At 41.3% G+C, this 19,282-nt stretch overlaps 1 protein-coding gene across 1 annotated transcript in view; it reads right to left on the bottom strand.

Annotated features, from left to right (window-relative positions):
- LAMA4 (laminin subunit alpha 4) overlaps positions 1 to 16,839 on the bottom strand; it is a 145,574-nt gene extending 128,735 nt beyond the window's left edge. The window contains exon 1 of the mRNA XM_082474319.1: positions 16,392 to 16,839. Coding sequence (XP_082330445.1) covers positions 16,392 to 16,586 — 195 coding nt within the window. The 5' untranslated portion in view covers positions 16,587 to 16,839. The remainder of the gene's footprint in view (positions 1 to 16,391) is intronic.
- Positions 16,840 to 19,282: the final 2,443 nt, after the last annotated feature.

Genomic DNA, 19,282 nt, shown 5'->3' with positions numbered 1-19,282 from the left:
TAGATGAACTTATGTTAGCAGATTACAAAAAGAGAGATTGTAATCAAAGGAAAATCAAAACAGTTTAGATAATCTGAGATGATGATATAATGTCTTAAAATTAAAACAAGGGTCCAACACTTGTTAGCTTTCAAAACAACTGAATGGAAGAGCAGATAAAAAGATATTCTGCAGAAAAGAAAATACTTATTTCCACTGAACATTTTGATATATTGCAGGTCCAGAAACACAGGTCGCAGGGAAAATGTGCTTCACCTGCCAAAATAATCACCAATGCTGTTTGAGTGTAGGAAGAGCCCAGCCCTTTAAAGAAACACAGAGATTTTAAGCACGTTACAAAGAGTATTATCCTTCCCCCAAAAAGATTATTACTCTGAGCTGACAAAGATATTTATGTTTCCTTAAATACGGTATTACTTTCACCGTACGGAGGATCCTCCTCACATCAAGACCAGGGGAGAGAACAAGGGATGATTGTGCCTGCCATTTTGAAAGTGAACCACTGAGTGCGCAGCAGATTAGAACTGTTCTGCCTCCCAAAGACCTTCTTATTTTGCTGACCACAGCGGGCTGCCCCAACCCCTGAAATCTTCATTATTTCTTATCCTCTGTTAGACTCAGGGCACATCTAAGCAGATGCTACTCCTGGCGCCGTCCCTGGATTTTACTAACTACAGTTCTGCTGGGAATTGGTAGATTGCCTTTGAGAAACTTGCTGTTAGAAGAGTAGGGTGACTTGACTTTGAAATCAGCAGTGAAAAAGCTCCACAAATAAAAATGGAGATGCTGAAACTCAGAACTGTTTTAAAGCAGCTTGGGGCAGTCACAACAAGGTACAACTGCCAGAGTAGACCACTTTGGTGCCAGCACACATTTAATTTTCCTCATTAATTTCTCATGTTACAATTGTTTTGCTACATGATAGGGAAGTTTCTGACAGTCATGTGGAAACCTGAATGATGACTGTGTGCAGGGGGCAAAGCAGACATAATGTGGTCTGGGAATTTTTAAACTTAGTTCTTCAATTGTTTTAAAACAGAAGTGTCATTGTTCATTTTTGAAATTGATCTTATTTTCTTTCTTCCTTTTAAGATCCAGGATGTGTTGTTTATTTTTATATGACCATCAGGAAACTCTAACCGGAAATTCTGAAATCTTAGTGCACTTGAAAGCTTTCTTTTTAAGTATAGGTGCTGAAAGCATAATTTAAGGGGTCAATAGCCATATGGGGACAAAGCAAAAATCCTTGAAATGAAAGAAGAGGTATGAATAGTGTGTTTATAAATTAAATTCAAAATTGGGATAAATATACTGACCAAAAGGCCAAGAGAATTAATATTTTAGTAGTTAAATTATTTTGGACTAAGGCACAGATGGTGACATAAGTCATAACAAGAAGGTAAACATGGTTATGCTCTTGTCTGATTCAACTTGTTTAATATCCCAACACACAGATCACCAGGTGTTCCTCACCCCTATTATTTATTCTGGTGATGGCATCCATGCTGTGATTCAGTAGGACAAGAGAACTGCTCTAAGAGTCAGGAAACTTGGCTGGTTCCAGTTCTAGAAACTTGCTGTGGGACCTCAAGGAAGTGACTTAACTTCTGGCTCCAGTTTCCTCCTCTTTCAATGATATTAGTGGCACGATGCTTTCTAGGCTCTTCCCATCTTAACAGTCTAGAATTCTATAAAGCTGCCTGCTGTTTCATACTGGTTCCATGCTATGAAACTTTGGGCAAAGTATTTAACATCTCCACGTTTATATAAATTAGATTAAAAAACCAGTGGCCTGCCTGGTTTGTAATATAGTTGAAAGGAATAAAGGTGGAAATATGTACGAATATACCTTGTAAATCATGGAAGCTTTACTTTTATTTATTTATTCAACTTTTTTAAAATTAAAATTTACTTTTTTTTTAAACATCTTTATTGCTTTACATTGTTGTGTTAGTTGCTGCTGTATAACAAAGTGAATCAGCTACATGTATACATATATCTCCATATCCCCTCGTGGAAGCTTTAAAGTATTAACATTGTTTTTCAACTGAGTTAGTAGTCATTGGAAATTCCAGTATTTTTCAGTTGTAAATAACATTTGTCCAATGTCAAGAGCCTTTTGAAAGCTGTGCTCTTTAAACTTGGGTTGAGATATATAGGAAGCTTTCCTAATTTATCAGAAGATCAGTTCTCTCTCAGTGTTTGAATATGTCATAAAGCAAAATAAGTGGCAACTTGCCTTAATGACACTGTGAAATGCTCAAGGTGTCACTTTTTTCATTCAAATAAAAAAAATTCAAATATGGTTTTAAATGTTTATTTTCTCCCTTTTAATAGACATAACACTCATAGTGGAAGCATTTTGGCCTTTGGAGATGAAGGACCAAAGATGGGTGTAATCCTGTGTTGAGGGAGGGGAAAGTAAGACTAAGAGCTGTCTTTTTAGGTCAGAGTGCAGGTGAGTAACTGTTTAGGTTTAGGATAAGATGGTGTTAATAATGATGAAACCACTGGTTTAGAAAAATAAGAACCATGCAAACATCTGACTGTTCCTATGAGGACTGAAAGATACCGGTTATCTGTTCAACTCACTACCACCCTCCAAAGCTTTCCAAAACTCCTTTGCCTTTTCCTCAGCACTCCCAGGTAATAACTGAGACAAATTGGAATTTCCTAAGTTCCTAGGAAAGGGCCAAAAATATCCTCAGACAGGGAACAGGAAGCATAAAAATATCTCTCAGGAGAGCACCAATTGTTCAGTGATTTCTAGCTTGTGTTTGGAGCCGCAGCAGAGATGCTCAGAGCACCAGCACCTCTGTGCAATCAGCACTACGCACTGGCCCAGAGGCAGGTATGTGTAACACTGAGAAACTGCCTAGGAAGCACTGATTTGAATGAGATTTTGGGCAATATTTTGGAGACCTGTCATGATTTAGAATATCAACTCGGAAGCCCCCAGCATCATGGTTCTCAAACACTGTAGGGCAGAGAATTCCTTTTTTCCCAGGGAAATCTCATGTAGAATTCATCTATAAAACAGATTAAAAAGATGCACTGGTTGAAGGAAGAAGAGCCCCCACTTCTTGCTGCTCAGCCTCCCTCACCCCAGGTTATACCTGAGGCAAGGCATTTCCATGAAGCCTCAGCCTGAAAGCCACTGATTTAGTAGGTCTTATGTTCAAAGGTCTTTGAACCCAAGATTTTTTCCCATGATGTAATACATTTCTACAAACAGCAGCAGCACCTCTGACTTCTCTGTCATCCTTGCTCTCCAAAACAGGGCACGTCATCTGATAGAATCTCTGCAATGACCCCAGCGTCTGTTTCCTCCTTTCCAGACCATGGCCACCATCTAAATCCAGACCCTTCTTACTCGCTCCTGGACAATTACCAATACATGATATAAGTTACCCTGATTCCAGGCTCTCTGCTGCCTACTGCGTCCTCCATCCAGTAGCCCATGTCCAGATTAATGTTGATGAATTCTCATTGAGCATCTTTTCTGCTCTGAAATCTTCAGTGGCTCCCTGTTATCCAGTACCACCAACTAGGACTGTATCCCTTTCCAGAAGAACCCTGTGTCTTTTGACTTTACTTAGCCTATCCCCTCAGCTTGAATTTTCCTCAATCTTAAAGATTCAACTCAAATGTCACCTCTTCCATGAATTCACTTGTGAACTTCCCACCAGGAGTGAACATTCCTTCTAAACCGTCTTAGAGCTTTGATAACATTTAGTTGTATTACACTATTGTTTACTTGTTTTATCTCTTTGACTGGATTCTATTCCTGTTTATATCATACAAAGCAACTTGCTGAGGTAGTAGGTACCTTTTTAAAATAAGAGAATAAAAACATTAATGCTAATCAATCAAGTGTCCCTGGACACCTAAGGAATACAAGGTGGCAATATAGGGCTGAATGTACTATTCTCCATATTTCAAAATATCTAATAAAAATTGCCACACATTCATAAAAATGTACAATCAAAATGAAATGCTAATGAAATTTTTGTGTTTGTTTTTGCTTTTGGCTGAGGTTAATACAGAGTGATAACACTACTTATTTTACCAGAAGCTCTCTTTTGCTCTTATACATTACTTTGCCTAATTAAAAAAAGAGTTACGCTTACCACACTTCCCTTGGTAGGTGTTACCAACTCAGTTAACACGCCTCCCCCATCCCAATTCACATGTTGAAGTTCTGTGCCTAATATGAGTGTATTTGGAGGTAGGGCATACAAGGGGCTAGTAAAGGTTAAGTGAGATCGTAAGGGTAAGGCCTTAATCTGATAGAACTGGTGTTTTTATAAAAGAGGATGAGATCTCTCTCTCTCTCTCTCTCTCTCTGCATGTGCACAGGATAAAGGCCATGTGAGGGCTCAGAGAGAAGGTGGCCATCTACAATCCAGGAAGTGAGCTCTCACCAGAAACCAAGCCTGATGGCACCTTGATTCCAGACTTCTAGCCTCCAGAAAGGTAAGAAAATAAATTTCTGTTGTTTAAATCTCCCAGTCTGTGGCATAACGTTATGGCAGCCTTAGCAAACTAACACAGTAAGCAAAACATTTCAAAACCTGAGGCTAGAGGGATAGGAGAAGCAGTAGAGATTCTTGGGCGTGATTGTCTGGGGGACCGCTACTGTAACACCTTCCTTTCTTCCAGGCTAACAGCACACTCCACAAGTGACTGCTGCTAGCAGAGCTATCCTCCTGGTCCAGCAGGGTGGAGGCTACCTGGGTTTGTCCCAGACGGAATCACTGATGCCTTGCCTGGTTCCTCTCAGCTCTTAATCACTGTGAGCTGAATGAATAACTCACTTATTTCAGACATGTTGTTTTATATAGTGCTTGAAAATTACTAGGAAAGAAGTTAACAGCTTATGTGTCTTTTAGGTCTGACTTGAATCCTTTCAGTTGCCAAACTCCATTTCTTTCCATATTTTCCTTTATAAAGAAAAATTTGTAAAGATAAATAGTTTCTAAGCCTTCATTCAGCTTTCCTATGATTGACATACTTTGTCTAATCATTTCCCCTGAGATCCTGCTTTTACTACAGTTCAAGTTCCTTCTTTAGCCTTCTATCAAGTTCTTTTAAGTTGGAGGTCCCTAATGTAAACTCAGGATTCCACTGAAATGACTAATGCTTAGCATATTTGGAGATACATAAATACATATACATTCAGATATTATGTCAATTTTTATTCCTATTATGCCTAAAGAAGAACCTCCTATTGTTATTGAGATGATAGAGTGAGTTTAACTCTATAACTTGAAAAACAAGTCAAAGTATAAACATACCACTAATTTAAATGTTCTTTAAATAGACTCATCAGCTTCTAAGACCACTCTGGCATTCCTGGATGATACTGGGGACCCTTGTTAGCTGAGGTATTGTAAGACACTCTGAGATTTAGAAACAGACATGAGAGGGTCATTTACAGGACAGAGATTAAGAGCTTGGAGCCAGATTCCCTAAACTGTGATCTTGGGTAAATTACTCAACTTCTAGATGACTCAGTTTCCTCAAGTGTAGAATAGTGCTAATAGCAGTGCCTTCCTCATTACGTTATGAGCAAAATTAGTAATACACACAGAGCACCTCAAACAATGCCTAGGACACAGCTAGTGCTAAGCAGGTGGTTAGGCATTAAAGTCAAAAGGATGACAGCTGTCCTGTAAGGCTGTTACAGAATAACAAGGGGCCCTCTCAGGGCTGTGGCTGCATCAGGAGACCTGGAATGGGCCAGGAGAATGGAGATGACTCTGCTGATGCCGGAGGAGGCCGGGACCCTGTCTCAAGGGCACTTTCCTGCAAATCTCAATCCCTCTAGAGAGGTTCCATCTTGAGGGCTAGCCTTGGCAATTCTCATTCCGGGGAACTAGCTCTTCCGTATCTCTTATCAAGTATCTTTCTAGTTTAGGCCAGAGGCCACACTCCTCACTCCCCGAAGACACATTATCCTGAATTAGAAAGCCTCCCTTGTTAGCAAGAGAGACGTTATAATCCCACTATTTCCTAAGAGTCTGGCAACGCCCTGTTTCCAAGAAGGTTCCACGAGTAAATTCTTCCCGTCTCTGCTCCCTTCCCCTCAAGGACACAGATCTCCAGTGGTCCTGTTTCTAGGCTGTGTGTGCTGGGAGTAGGAAACCTTCCTTATCATTTCATGTCCGTCTTTTTTAAGTCTGTTTGTTTGATATCCTCTAAGCATTTTAAAAAACATTAAAAGTATTATTATTATTCATGTCTTTCTTTAAGTTCCCTTCCTGAACACCTGCTGCGTGCGGGCCAGGGTTTCAGGAAGTGACGTTACCTTCTCAGCTCCTCCAGATGCCTTGAAGCAGCAATTTTCTTTGAAGCTTGATTTTTATTCTAAAGTGCACCTTTCCAGGCCGGGGGCTAGTACCCGGGTGGGCCTGTGAGCTCTCTCACTAGCCTCCTGCAGCCATGATTCGGTTTTATTTTTTAGGCCTCTCTATAATTATGTCAAAAACGCTTCCCTTTTCTGGATTCTCAATTTCCTGAAGTCCATTAAAATCTAAGCCCAGCTGCATTTTAGAGACTAGTGCTTCTCATACTTTAATGTGCATGTGAACAACCTGGGCATCTGGTGAAAATGCAGATTCTGATTCCAGAGTGGGACCTGGGAGTCTGCATTCCCAGTACGGGTCCATGTGCTGCTGGTGCCGCTGTCCTTGGGCCACATTTGGAGTCTCCACGATTTCGACCCCTCCTCCCCACAGTCATTCACACCCCCAGGGCAGGCTCCCTCACACACTGGCGATTCTGACTTCCAGAAAGGTCCTTTAAAATATTTGCTTCCAAATGTTGCATTCTGCTCAATCTAGAGCAGGCTATCAAATTAAGCTTCCTCTTTACCTTGTCATGAAGGCTTAGTTGGTGGCATTTTTGTGTCTACTATAATGCAGTGATTTCAGTTGATGTTTATAGTGAATTAATAATCCCTCACTGGCTCTTCCTTCCTTTTGTGCAGAGTGAAAAGACATTCTCCTCTCTGGACCCTCTGTCACATGTCACTTAAGTGTTAGAAGACTCAGGGACACAAGTCCCCATGTCCCTTATCTCGTCCATTGTCATCCTTCTTGTTTTTCCATGTGGAGCTTCATGCTTAGGGTCACCCTGAAGGGTCTGGAGAGGGCAGATGGCAGCAGGGACCCTGGCATGGGAGACCATTAATATTCATTGGACACACTTAGGTGTCTGCACCGGATGCTGGCTGGGAAACCTCCTGGGCGTGTCATCTTGGAAAGGCTCATGTCCGTGGCTGGGCCAGTGCTCTGTCCTGCAAACCATCCTCAGCTCTGCCCCTGAAGGAAGCAGGAAAAAGGACTCTTAAACCATCCCCACCCAACCCTCTTAACCATATCAGGACCCTGTGTTTCCCTCAGGTTCTGGATACTAAATCTTGGGGTTCTAACTAGGACAGCAGCTGTGACTCTGAGTGATTCTGTTCCTTAGGTCAGCTTCCCTTTAAGTGGTTTACAATTTGATATATTTATTAGCCAATTATAGAACTTGGTTGCTTGAAGGAACCTTGATTTTGTTTTGTTCTTTTCAAGCTGTCCCAGGAGGTGAAGGGACTTACCCAGGTTCCTTTAACTGGTAAGGGTAATCTGGCTGTTAGTGGCATGGCCAAGAACCAGAATAGTTAGTTCCAGACTCACGGTTCAGTGCTTTTCCCACTCCACTCAATTCTGGGAGACTCTCCTACTGATATTTCAACTTAAGGTTAACTAGAAACAATGAAGAGTAAAGTGATAGTATATTAGAAGTAAACAATTCTTCTCTTAAAGATATATCTGTATATATATATATATATATATATATATATCTGTGTGTATACATATATATATTTTATTAAAAAATATATATTTTACTTAATGATCCCCAGTTCTAAAGCTAAGGATGATTCAGTTGATTGAAATAATTTGAAAGAAAATAAGGCTGGAAGTCAGAAGACATAGTTCCTGGTACTGCTGCTAATGAACTTTGTGTCCTTGAGTGAAGCACCCCAACCCCTCTGAGACCCAGCTTCCTTACCTACAAAATGAGAGGGTTTGAATCTCTAAACTCTCTTTCTAGATCTAACATCCTATGATCCCTTTGATTTTATGGTTCCCAGTGCAAGGTCCAATAGAGTTATACATCCAATAATAATCACCCACTGGCTCCGCATTCAAACACGTCTCCTCTATGCTGAATTCTGTGCTGCAATAGAGGCTTCAGGGCTTGTCTCTGATGAGAGGAATTTCAGGGTGTCTGCTAGCATTGATCACGACAGATAGCAATTCCAAGGGAACAATATAGAATGAGGCAGTTATTCATGCACTACAAAGAAACACTGGTCCGTCTCCAGGCATTCAGACTCAGTTCAGTCTCCAAATAACAGGCATTTAGCACCTCACCTGTGACCTGGGGATTAACAGAATCACAGATGACAGAACTGCTCTGCTGCTCCTAGGACTCATGGCATATCAGCAGGAAGAGAGGTTACACTTAGGGCACGCTTAGCTTGTCAAATTATATCACTGATCATCAAAGGGAAACATACACACTGTGGCTGTGAACCTTGAAAGGCACTGGAATAATTCTGTGTGGAAGAAGCAGCCAGCCATGATTTTAAACCCTGAATTTGTGCTCTGGCTCTTGCAGTGATTCTAGATGGTTCTACAGCCCTGGCATCCCACGGTACAAGGCTTTTTAGACATTTATCTTGCCTTCTGCTTGTGTCTATATTATGCATTCCTTTGGGTCGACATTTGGCTTTACAGAGCTGCTCAGTGCAGTGTGCCATGCTGCAATTCACTTTGTAAACAGACAACAGTATTGCATGTAACAGTCACGTCCAAGGTGAGTTTTAGTGAAGACATCTTTGATCTCTAGACATCTCGATTTCCTTTAAAGTAATCATGCCACTCCATGTAATGGAAGGCATAATTTCAAAATAAATATTCACATACAGAATCTGCACTGTGCTCAAGCATCCTTTTAGCTGTAGTATGCAGCATGGATCACTGCTCTAGTCTCCAAGGGGCTTGGGCTAATGCAGCTGTTAATGTTATGGGATTTCTCCAACTCATTGGTTCTCATGGAGTCATAAACATTGATACTTCACTCCATTTAGGTAAACACTAGATCTCTAGCCTCCAACAAAACACAACACACAAACTAAGAAATTCCTGGAAGTGAAAAGAGGGCCATATTACATGTTACTGAAAGTACATTTGACCACCCCCAACTCCTTTTTTTTTTTTAAGAGAATTTGTTTCTTCGTGTATTTTTTTTTTTTCCTTTATGTAGAGGATTTGGGCTTGAATATGGACAGCTTCCCACTACCAGTCAGCCTCGGAATGCTGTTTTCCCCAAGTTTCTCATGATAAAAAGACTCAGATTCAGAGCCGACTGCTTGGCAGCTGAATTTCATTAAGACTTTGATGGGAAACTTAAGTTGGAATTACAAACATCTGTGGTTAAACTTCCCTTTAGTAAACCATTTCCCAGAATTTAACTTTACCACACTAGGAGCAAAAAGAAAAGCAATTGAAAAAAGAATGCTGCTTTTTGGCAAATGCTGGAGTAGATATTTAAATATTCTTCTATGTGGTCACTATATCTCAGTCAAGTAGCAGATTATTTGCTTTAGAAAACACAAAAGTAATTGTTTGGAAATGCTAAGTTTTGGAACTCAAAGCATGTACTGGCAATCTGATTTTAATGGTTTCTAACCAATCAAATGTCTCATAACTATGTCTGGCCATCATTATATTTATGTGGTTACTTTGAGTAAGGAAAAACCCTAAAGGATAGGCGTGTTTTTGGCATTATATGCTTCAAGAGTCTATGACAAGTCAGATTTTAGAATTTAATTGTGAAAGGGGAAAAAAAAGTTATAGTCCTTGTCATAGCAAATATGCTGGGTTTTTTGTTTAGTTTTTTGGGTATTTGGGAAAACTGACTCATTTCTCTTAACTGCTCAGATTATCCTATTTCTGGGGAAAGGTTATGTTTAAAGAACCATTAGGGATACAATGATTTTAACAGTTAAACTAGTCTCCTTCTTGTCCAATGTTGGATAATCAGCAAATTTGTAAGCAGAAGTTGAAAGTAATCAAATTTACAGAATAAGTAAAAATTTAGATGAAAATAGACTGACACTACAAATCTGAACTCGCAGGTAGATAAAAACAGATAATGGAAGAAAAAGGGTGAGGAAGGAGGGAGAGAAGAGAGAATGAGGGTAGACTTTGAGTTAGGTAGCTTATACACACGATTTCACTTGAATTTCACAAATATCTTGCAAAGAAAATACATTTGTATTCATTTTAAAATCAAACAGACCGAGCCTCTGAAAAATGAACTAATTTGCCTAAAGTCAAACAGCTAGAAAGTAGGGGAGCTGGATTCATAGCACATCTGTCTGGCTAGATGCCCACATTGTGCCTTTGATGAAAGGTGAATTTCAAATGTCGTAAAGCAGAGACTGCAAATAAACAGTCCTCAGATGTGCTTCCCACAGGGCATTAAAAAAACTGAGTCAGCAATTTCACTTAAGAATCCAGATTCTGTCTTCTTGTAAAAAAACAGAAGGCCTGGCAACCCTGAGAGGCGGGTGCCCTCTGGAAGAGGCATCCCTTCCTCTGCTGTTGCTTGGGCCCCACCACTCACAGGATGCGTTCCTTTCCCTGCCCAGTTATTTTTTGCTCGGCCTCCATAAAAATCTGAGTTTTAAAACTTTCTCTGTCCCATAGGATCAGCAATTCCGCTTCTAGGTATATACTCAAAAGGACTGAAAGCAGGGACTCAGATGGATAATTGTAGACCAATGTTCATAGCAGCACTATTCGCGGTAGCCAAAAGGTAGAAATAACTCAATGTCCATCAACAGACAAATGGATAAATAAAATGTGATATATACATACAATAGAATATTATTCAGCCTTAAAAAGGAATGAAATTTGGACAAATGCTACAACATAGATGGACCTTGAACACATTATGTTAAGTGCAATGAGCCAGGCACAAAATGACAAATACTGTTGACTCCACTTATATGAGATACCTAGAGTAGTCAGATTCATAGAAATGGAGAGTAGAATGGTGGTTGCCAGGGCCTGGGGAAAAGGCTAACAGGAATTATTGTTTAATGTGTATTGAGTTTGAGTTTGGGAAGATGAAAGTTTTGGAGATGGATGGTAGTGATGGTGATGGATGGCGATGGATGATGATGAATGGTGAATTACCTAATGTCACTTAAAAATGGTTAAAATAATAAATTTTGTGTATATTTTACCACAATTAAAAAAAAAACATTTCTTCTGGTTAAATCTGAGAACTCTGGAATTACAGCAAATGGAATTCTCTGTTTTCCAGCAGTTTTATAATAAATTCTGTAAGATAGGCCATGTAATTTATGCTACTCATCTAGCAAGCACTGCATAAATGGTCTTTGAATGGTATTTTATATATCTTCACTTTAAGAAATTCCCAAACTTTGACTAAAATTGTTCCTACAGATAGTTCTATTTACCTCACCACATTTTTCTAGATATTCTTGCACAGTTGAATTACTTTCATAAACTCCTTCCTAGCTGGGCCACTTACCAGGCAGGTGGCCTGGGCAAATGCTCTGTGCCTCAGTTTCCACGTTTGCAAAATGAGATAATAACTACGCCAGTCCCACTGAACTGTTATGAGGGTTAAGGGAAATAACTCGTGGAAAGTGCTTAGACCAGTGTCTGGCATGTGGTAAATACTCAATGAGTGTCATCGATAAGCCATGCTATTATTATTATTACCGTTACTGTATTCCAGTCCTTCTAAAATAATGTTTCCCAGGAACTTTCTTTGGTGTTTGGTGAGTAAGTGGCTGTGCCCTACTGGCCTAGCCCAGGAGTAATACTTTTTCCACATTAGCCCCATGGCACTTAGCTGATAGCCGCTCTTACAGAACATAAATTCATTCTGCTTTATGTAGTGGCTACGTGTATATTTTTCTATCTTAGATTGCTTACTCCTTGAGGGTAGGGATGTGACTCTGCCTTCTTTCTGTCCCTCCTGGCACCTGCTTTATTACTCTGTACATGGTAGGTCTCCAAACCTGCTCTTTGGATGGTATTAAGTGAGTGAAACAATGACTGCATGCCAGGCTGGGGGTGGCGTGTGGGTGTTAAATTACCAACTGCTCTGTGAACAGCGGTATAGAGTGATGGCCCAGGCCAGTGACTGGAAGTCTTGATGTTGTTCTACAAAGCCTTTCTCAAAGTAAGGGAGCAAGATAAGGCAACGGAAAGCAGATAGTGAAAGGGATCTGAGCTGTCTTTTAATAAACATACTACAGTCCTTTAGTGGCAGGGCACCTACCTATGTGTTGGAGCACGGGATCACAGATCAACCTGAAGGGAGTCTAGAAGAAAAGTCCCTCAAAATTAGCCTAGTTCATATTGCTTTTTTTTTTTTAGCAAGCAAGTTTGTCTAGCGCGAGGTACATTTGTGGTTCATGGGGCACGAATCTTCTTGGAGGGAAGCTAAGAACAGCAACTGCAAAATCCAGTCAGGTTATCAGGAGATAAACTCCTGGTTTCCCCTCTCAGGGAAGTTTGCTCAATATTGTCAATTATTTCCCTTATTTTCTCAATAATCTACCAAAGGCAGTAACAGCACCGTCGCCTTCCACCACCTCCCGCTTTGCCCTTACAGCAAAGTCCCCACTCCTCTCTGAGTCTCTGGGTGGCTTCTTTCCAGCCACGAAGGATATAGACAACAGAGATATGGTAATATTAAGTAAAATAGCACCATAAAATAAAGTTCTGAGAAATATTCCCAGCTAAGGGTTTCTTTTAATCAACCTCTAACCTGTGTTCTTGACTTTAACTCCTGCTTCTTTTTGATAGACAAGAATGTCACTCTTGTAAGATGTGACAGGGTAAGATGTGACAGGGTGAGAGAGTGGCATGGACATATATACACTACCAAATGTAAAATAGATAGCTAGTGGGAAGCAGCCGCATAGCACAGGGAGATCAGCTCGGTGCTTTGTGACCACCTAGAGGGGTGGGATAGGGAGTGTGGGAGGGAGGGAGATGCAAGAGGGAAGAGATATGGGAACATATGTGTATGTATAACTGATTCACTTTGTTATAAAGCAGAAACTAACACACCATTGTAAAGCAATTATACTCCAATAAAGATGTTTAAAAAAAAAAAAGAAAGAAAAAAAAAAAAGAATGTCACTCTTCCTAAGGACACTCTGATACCCTCTCCTGCGGGACTGTTCCCATCTCCATCCCTGCATCCCCTCCCATTCTTCTGCATCTCCATATTGGCCAAGAAGACTTTTGCCTTGTTTCACTTGCTATAATGTGTATAATAAAATTAAGACTTTCTTTTCTTAAATGTGGAATATTAGAATACTAAATACAGTTTTTGACACTACCTAGTTTCCCCTTTGCCCACCCCCACCTACTGAGAATCATTGTTCTCACCATATACTCAGAAATAATGGACTCAGTAAATTATCTGCTTGTGAAAAAGCAGATAGTAGGAAAATCCTAGCAACTAGCACAGAGTTACCCATGGTGCTCCTCTTTTCAAATTCTCTGCATCCTGGAGGAGCTTGTGCTTATTTTAGAAGGAAAAGAGGGGCCTTCCTTCTTGGTCAGCCCATGCTTCCCATCCTTTTATTCAGTGCATGTTGAATGTATTTGTTCCCCTAACCCACACTGTGCACCCGTGTGCCCTAGTCTGTGCTGAGGGTGAAGAGGACGCCAGTCCTGCTATGGAGGAGCATGGGAGAGCCTTAGGAAGGCCGTCAGCCTAGCACCTCCCACTGCTCCGTGCTTGCTTTACTAGTTTTCTTTCTTCCCTTTGAAGGAGAATTGAGGAATGACCATTTATATATATATCCGATTCAAATAAAATGAATGTATTTCTAGAATATCCTTCCATCCACCTCTCCAAACGCCCGCGAATGATGTCTTGTATGAGTCCATGTTCTCTTCTTCTCTACAGATGAAATATAACCTCCTGAACCAATTCAGTGGAGTGGTTGTACCATGTTATTAAATCTCCAGAATGTATTTGCTTTCAGGTCTCCTTACTGTCTATAAAAAGCATGGGAAACCCGAATGGTGGGGCGTTGGGATCGCTGTGGGACTGCAGGCTGACTGGAGGGCATTATGTGAAACTATGCAGTGGGAACATAATTACCCCAATCCCACCCTGTCTACATCATATGACCCTCCGGAATGACTAATAGATTCTTTCTGTTTCCCTAAACCAAAAGCCTCAACGGGCATTCTGAACCTATTAGTCTCCAACAGTATTACAAATTTAACATACTACGTGACACTCTTTTTGATTGGAAGGATACAGACAAGCAATATTAAGTAAAATAGCACCATAAAAATAAAGTTCTGAGAAATATTCCCAAATAAGGGTTTCTTTTAATCCAGCTAGCCATGTATTTTTTATAATAATAATAAAGACAACACGTAGGATGTATAAAGCATTTATACATGTTAGTCACTGTGTTAAGTCCTCTATGTATTTTATCTAATTTCATCACAGTAACTGTATGAAATATGAAGTAGACATCAATAACTTATCTAAGTCTCAGTTTCTTTATCTGCAAGTTGGGCATCTGTAGTTTGCCCAAGGTAAGGAGCAGGCAAGCTGAAATTTGAACTTGGGACCATCAGACTGCAAAGCCTGCAATCTAAAAGCCTCTGCTGTGCTGCCTTCATATTATTTCACTGAACATATGAGTATATAAGCAATTGCCCAGGGTTTCAGCAATAAATTTAAGGTTCCCTAAAAAATCAAATAATTATTTCCTTACTTTTTGTGAGATGAGAGTTACAAAAAGTTATGTGTGCCTGTCTTTTTAGAATTAGCAGGTAAAAAGACAGGATGCCCAGATAAACTGAATTTCAGATAAACAGTGAAAAAAATTTTAGTATAAATACATCCCATGAAATATTTGAGACATAACCAAAATCTATTTGTTGTTTATCTGAAATTCAAATTTAATTGGGTGTCCTGTATTCTATCTGGCAATCCTACTCTTAAGCATTTCATTCTGGAACTTTCCACTCAAAGCAACAGGTGGAGATAATGCTTCCTGGGGGGTTGATTGCAAGCTTGTAGAGAAGTGAAGCCTTCTCATTGTGTGGAGTGTCTCTTGGTCTGGCTTCTCCCCATGTCTGAGTACAAAGTTGACCAGAAGGCGTGCCCCTCTTTCTCATGGGGATTACATTTCACACCACAATGGGAGTTGGTATGCTCTGGCCCTACCCATCCTCCCCCTCATTTTGGGGTGTGGGTAGGGCTCACTCCTGGAGAAGGACCATCTTCATGCATCTTATCTTATCAGTAGTTTAATTAATAACTACGGTTATACTAACAATTAGTAGGACTAATAGCAATAATCCAGACTTCAGTGCTGTTAGAAATGGCACTAGAAATGCATCAATGGCATTAGAAATGTATAAATCCACATAAGTGCTTTGGTTCTATAGTTGCTGTAATCATAGCTATAGGGGGTGTGTGTGTGTGCATGTGTGCGTGTGTGTGTGTGTGTGTGTGTGTGTGTGTGTGTTGTTAGGTCAACTGCTCTTTCCTTTCCCATGAACTTAGGTGACTTCATTTTCCTCCTATTTAGCATCTCCCACGCCCTGGACATGCTGTTGTCCGTCTCGGCTCAGGGGGCTCTTAAATCACTTACTCTGGATTCATGCACCTTTACCCAGTTTCTACACTTTGGTTATGCTTTTAACATAAACGCTTTTGCAAGGGATTCAAACAGCAGCTCTTTGAATAAGCATATCATCAGTAGCATATCTCCATCATTTTTACATTTGGGATGGGGCTTGACTTTCATCATGACTTCTTGTTTCTGGAATATAATGGCTTGTGTGTCTATTTAAGGTATCTGCTACAAAAACATTAGTCCTGCAGTGTTGTTCCCACTGTCCTAACATCACAGAGGAGCAGGAAGCCAGTGACAGGGCACACACGTTAAGTGGTGTGGCTTGACAAAAATGACTCTATTGGGACAAGCGGCGGAAAGTCACAGACGTGCTACTGCAGCCCCAGCTGAGAGTCTAGCCTACTAACTCAGAGTATGCAGGACACATGCCCTTTTACCAGCTTGAACAGGGATGTGTTCCAAAGCCTCAGCTCTCAAATCACAAAGTCCATATTCAACGTACAAAGTAAAACTCTTTATTTCAAGTTTCTGAACTGACCCGTCCAGGTGAAACTCATAAGGCGGGTGGGGAAGGGAAAGAGGAGGGGAGAGAGGGGGACACAAGTGTGACACACACAACACGGGGCACAGGTGCCCCAGCAGGGTGACAATGGCAGGGGCACTGTACCTTGGCAGCAGGCGGCAGGCTTCCAAGAGCCACGCGGGCCTCGATGGTCTCAGGCGGGTCTAGTTGGCCGACCGCTGAGCTCCCTTCAATGTCAAAAGGAAAAGCGCTGTCGTCCCCAGACGCGGCGCGGGAGCAGGCGGCGCCCCAGAAGAGCCACAGGGGCAGGACTGCGTACCAGGCTGAGCTCAAAGCCATCTCTCCGCTGACATCCGACAGGGCTCTTCCAGGGGCTCGGCCACTGTTGGTCCTCGCCGGTCCCCCCTGTGGTGCAGCGGTGCCTCGCTTATTTTACCTCCTGTGCGTCTGCAGTATCCAGATGTGGGAACTCAAGGCAGCCCAGGGAGCAACTTCGTAGAAAAAGGAAGAGTGAGAGAGTAAGCCAGAGCCTGCCCCACCCCCCCTTCTCTCTCTCTTTCTCCTCTTTCTGTCTTCCCCCGCCGTTTCTCTCTCTCACTTTCTCTCTCCCTCCCCAGAGGCTCTGGCTGAAGAATGTACAGATGGATGGAGCTTAAAGCTCAGCATCAAGAGGCGGATGCGTTTGGGGCGAGCCCCGCGAGCGCCGGCCACCTCCTGTCCCTGGCGGTCGGGATTGAGGGCTGCGCTGTCCTGGCTTCCTTCCCACACCCATTTTCACCACTCCCTTTTTACCTTCACTTCCAGGCCCTCCCCCTCCAAGCTGGTCTTTCAGACACCGTGGCCGGGCCTTTCCTGGCGGCCTCCCCTCCCCTCTCAGTTTGGAGCCCCTCCAAGGGCCCCAGATGAATATTCAGCTTTTGTGATGGCTTCCTCACATCTCTTATTTATTTAGCCAAGGTGCCGGATGTCTTATCTATATTTATGTACATCTTTTATGTGGCCCTCCTAGTTTGCAGTAAAGTGGGTGGAAAAGGGATTCCTGGGCTGGAGCCGGAGGCGGATGCGCTCAGATGGCAGAGGGGGAGGGCACCCACTCTCTTGGGCAGTGTTTCTCATCTTCTAGAGACAGGCTGCCGCGCTGTTTGTGCTCATACCTTCCCTGGAGACTGGCTGGCCACCCTCTTCCCCCTGACGGTCTTCACCCAGAGGGCTTGGGAGAAGAATATCTTTCACTGCAGCCCTGGAAAATGACTTCATTACTCAGATGCATGAACTTTTATTTACAAAGAACATCTTGTTTTCGTCCTAAAGAGGTGCTTTGTAAGGGGCCCGGAACAAGGCTTGCAGTGTATGAGCCTGTCAAATATACTGCCCACAGCTCTGACCTCTTCCTCTTGGCCTGTAATCTCATGCCTACTACATCTGTCTGTCATGTAACCTTTCCAAGGCTTCGGGGTGAAGTTGAGCTACAATTATGTGGGGTACCCATGTGGATGGGTCAATGGCCACTACAGCTGATAGGTGCCTTTGCATTCATTGGCTTCATAAGGAGCTTTAAACATTCCCACAAGACCCAAACATGTTTTAAAAAGGATTAAGTGAGGCAACCATAGAATAACGCTTAAGTTTCTAGGTGTTTGAAATCACTCACAATCATGCAGCAAAGCATTTCAATAAAGTCTAATCATTAGCTCTATAGGACAAAAATCATTTTATCTAAGGATAAACAAAGCAGCCATTTATTTTGCACCTACAATATGCCAGATACTTTGCATGTGTTATTTGCAAGCCTCATAGCATTTTTGCAAAATAGGACTATTATTTCCTTTTTATGGAATTAGAAAGGGAGGTTCTGAGAGACTAAGACATTTGCGCAAGTCACACAGCTGCTAGAAAGCTGGCCCCACTCCTCACTGATTCCAAAACTATCTTGCACATTTACACCACGCTGAAACTCACGAAATAAAGGCCACAAATTCAGAGATAGAAGAGATTGCACTAAAAATTCACAAAAATTTTTTGAGTACCTTCTAGGTGCCAAAACGTTTGTATAAATTATCTCATTTATTTCCCTCTTCACTGTAATGAGATAGGTGTTGTTATACACATTTGGTAATGGGTGTGTGGTAAAAGTACTACTAAAACAGGTAAATCTGATGCTAAGGTCATTGGTGTTTTCAACAACAAATTGGTATAATACAAAAGTGCCAAAGCTGGAAGAAGCAAAAAGTTTTCATATTTCCCAAAGCATCTGTAATGTTTTCAATTCAAGATATAAAAATAGTATTGCAATGAACCATTAAGCTAAATTATGATCATCTTCTTCCACATAAACTGGTTAACCCACTAAATTAAGTAAAAGAACTTAAAAATATATGTTTGGTTTGGTTGGTTCTTTAAGAGCCTTGCATTGGGAGACAAAATGGCCAGACTCTGAAGAGGAAAAAATGATGCTCAAATATCCTGTCCCACTGTCGCTTTTAAAAAACTCTAAATAATAATAATAACAATAATGATTTAGGTACATATTATATTCTGACTTCAGATATAGACCTCGTCAGTACACAAAAGCTGTTCACATTTGCTTCCTGATGGATTATGTCCTGTTCTTCGTTAAATGTCAATTAATCGCACACTTTTTACTTGACCCAGCGCCTCTTTTCCCTGCTTGCCAGGCAGTGTCAGGTTCTATGAGAGGCCTGAGCAGTGGGGGTAGGAGTGCATTTATTCAAGACCTATGAACTTTTTGTTTTTGATTAAATATATGTTTCTAACTCTTCCTCCTCATCTTTCTGCAGATAGTATTATTATTATTATTCTTGTGAAATACACAAGAAGCATGGGTTTTGTATGAAATAAAATAGGCTGAAAATCCTAAGTCTGTTTACAGTGGTTCTGGGAGCTTGACAGAACTTAGTCTGTCTGGGTGTCAGTTTCCTCATCTGTAAAATGGGATAATGATGCCTCTTTCATGAGTAGTAAATGAAATAATGTGAATAAAGCATTAACACAGCCTGGCATATAGTCAACTGCTC

Source organism: Balaenoptera physalus, assembly GCF_965194825.1.
Source record: "Balaenoptera physalus genome assembly, chromosome: 9".
Classification (NCBI taxonomy): Eukaryota; Metazoa; Chordata; class Mammalia; order Artiodactyla; family Balaenopteridae; genus Balaenoptera; species Balaenoptera physalus.
The sequence above is the reverse complement of the archived record's forward strand: the minus strand, read 5'-3'. Positions and strand labels throughout refer to the sequence as shown.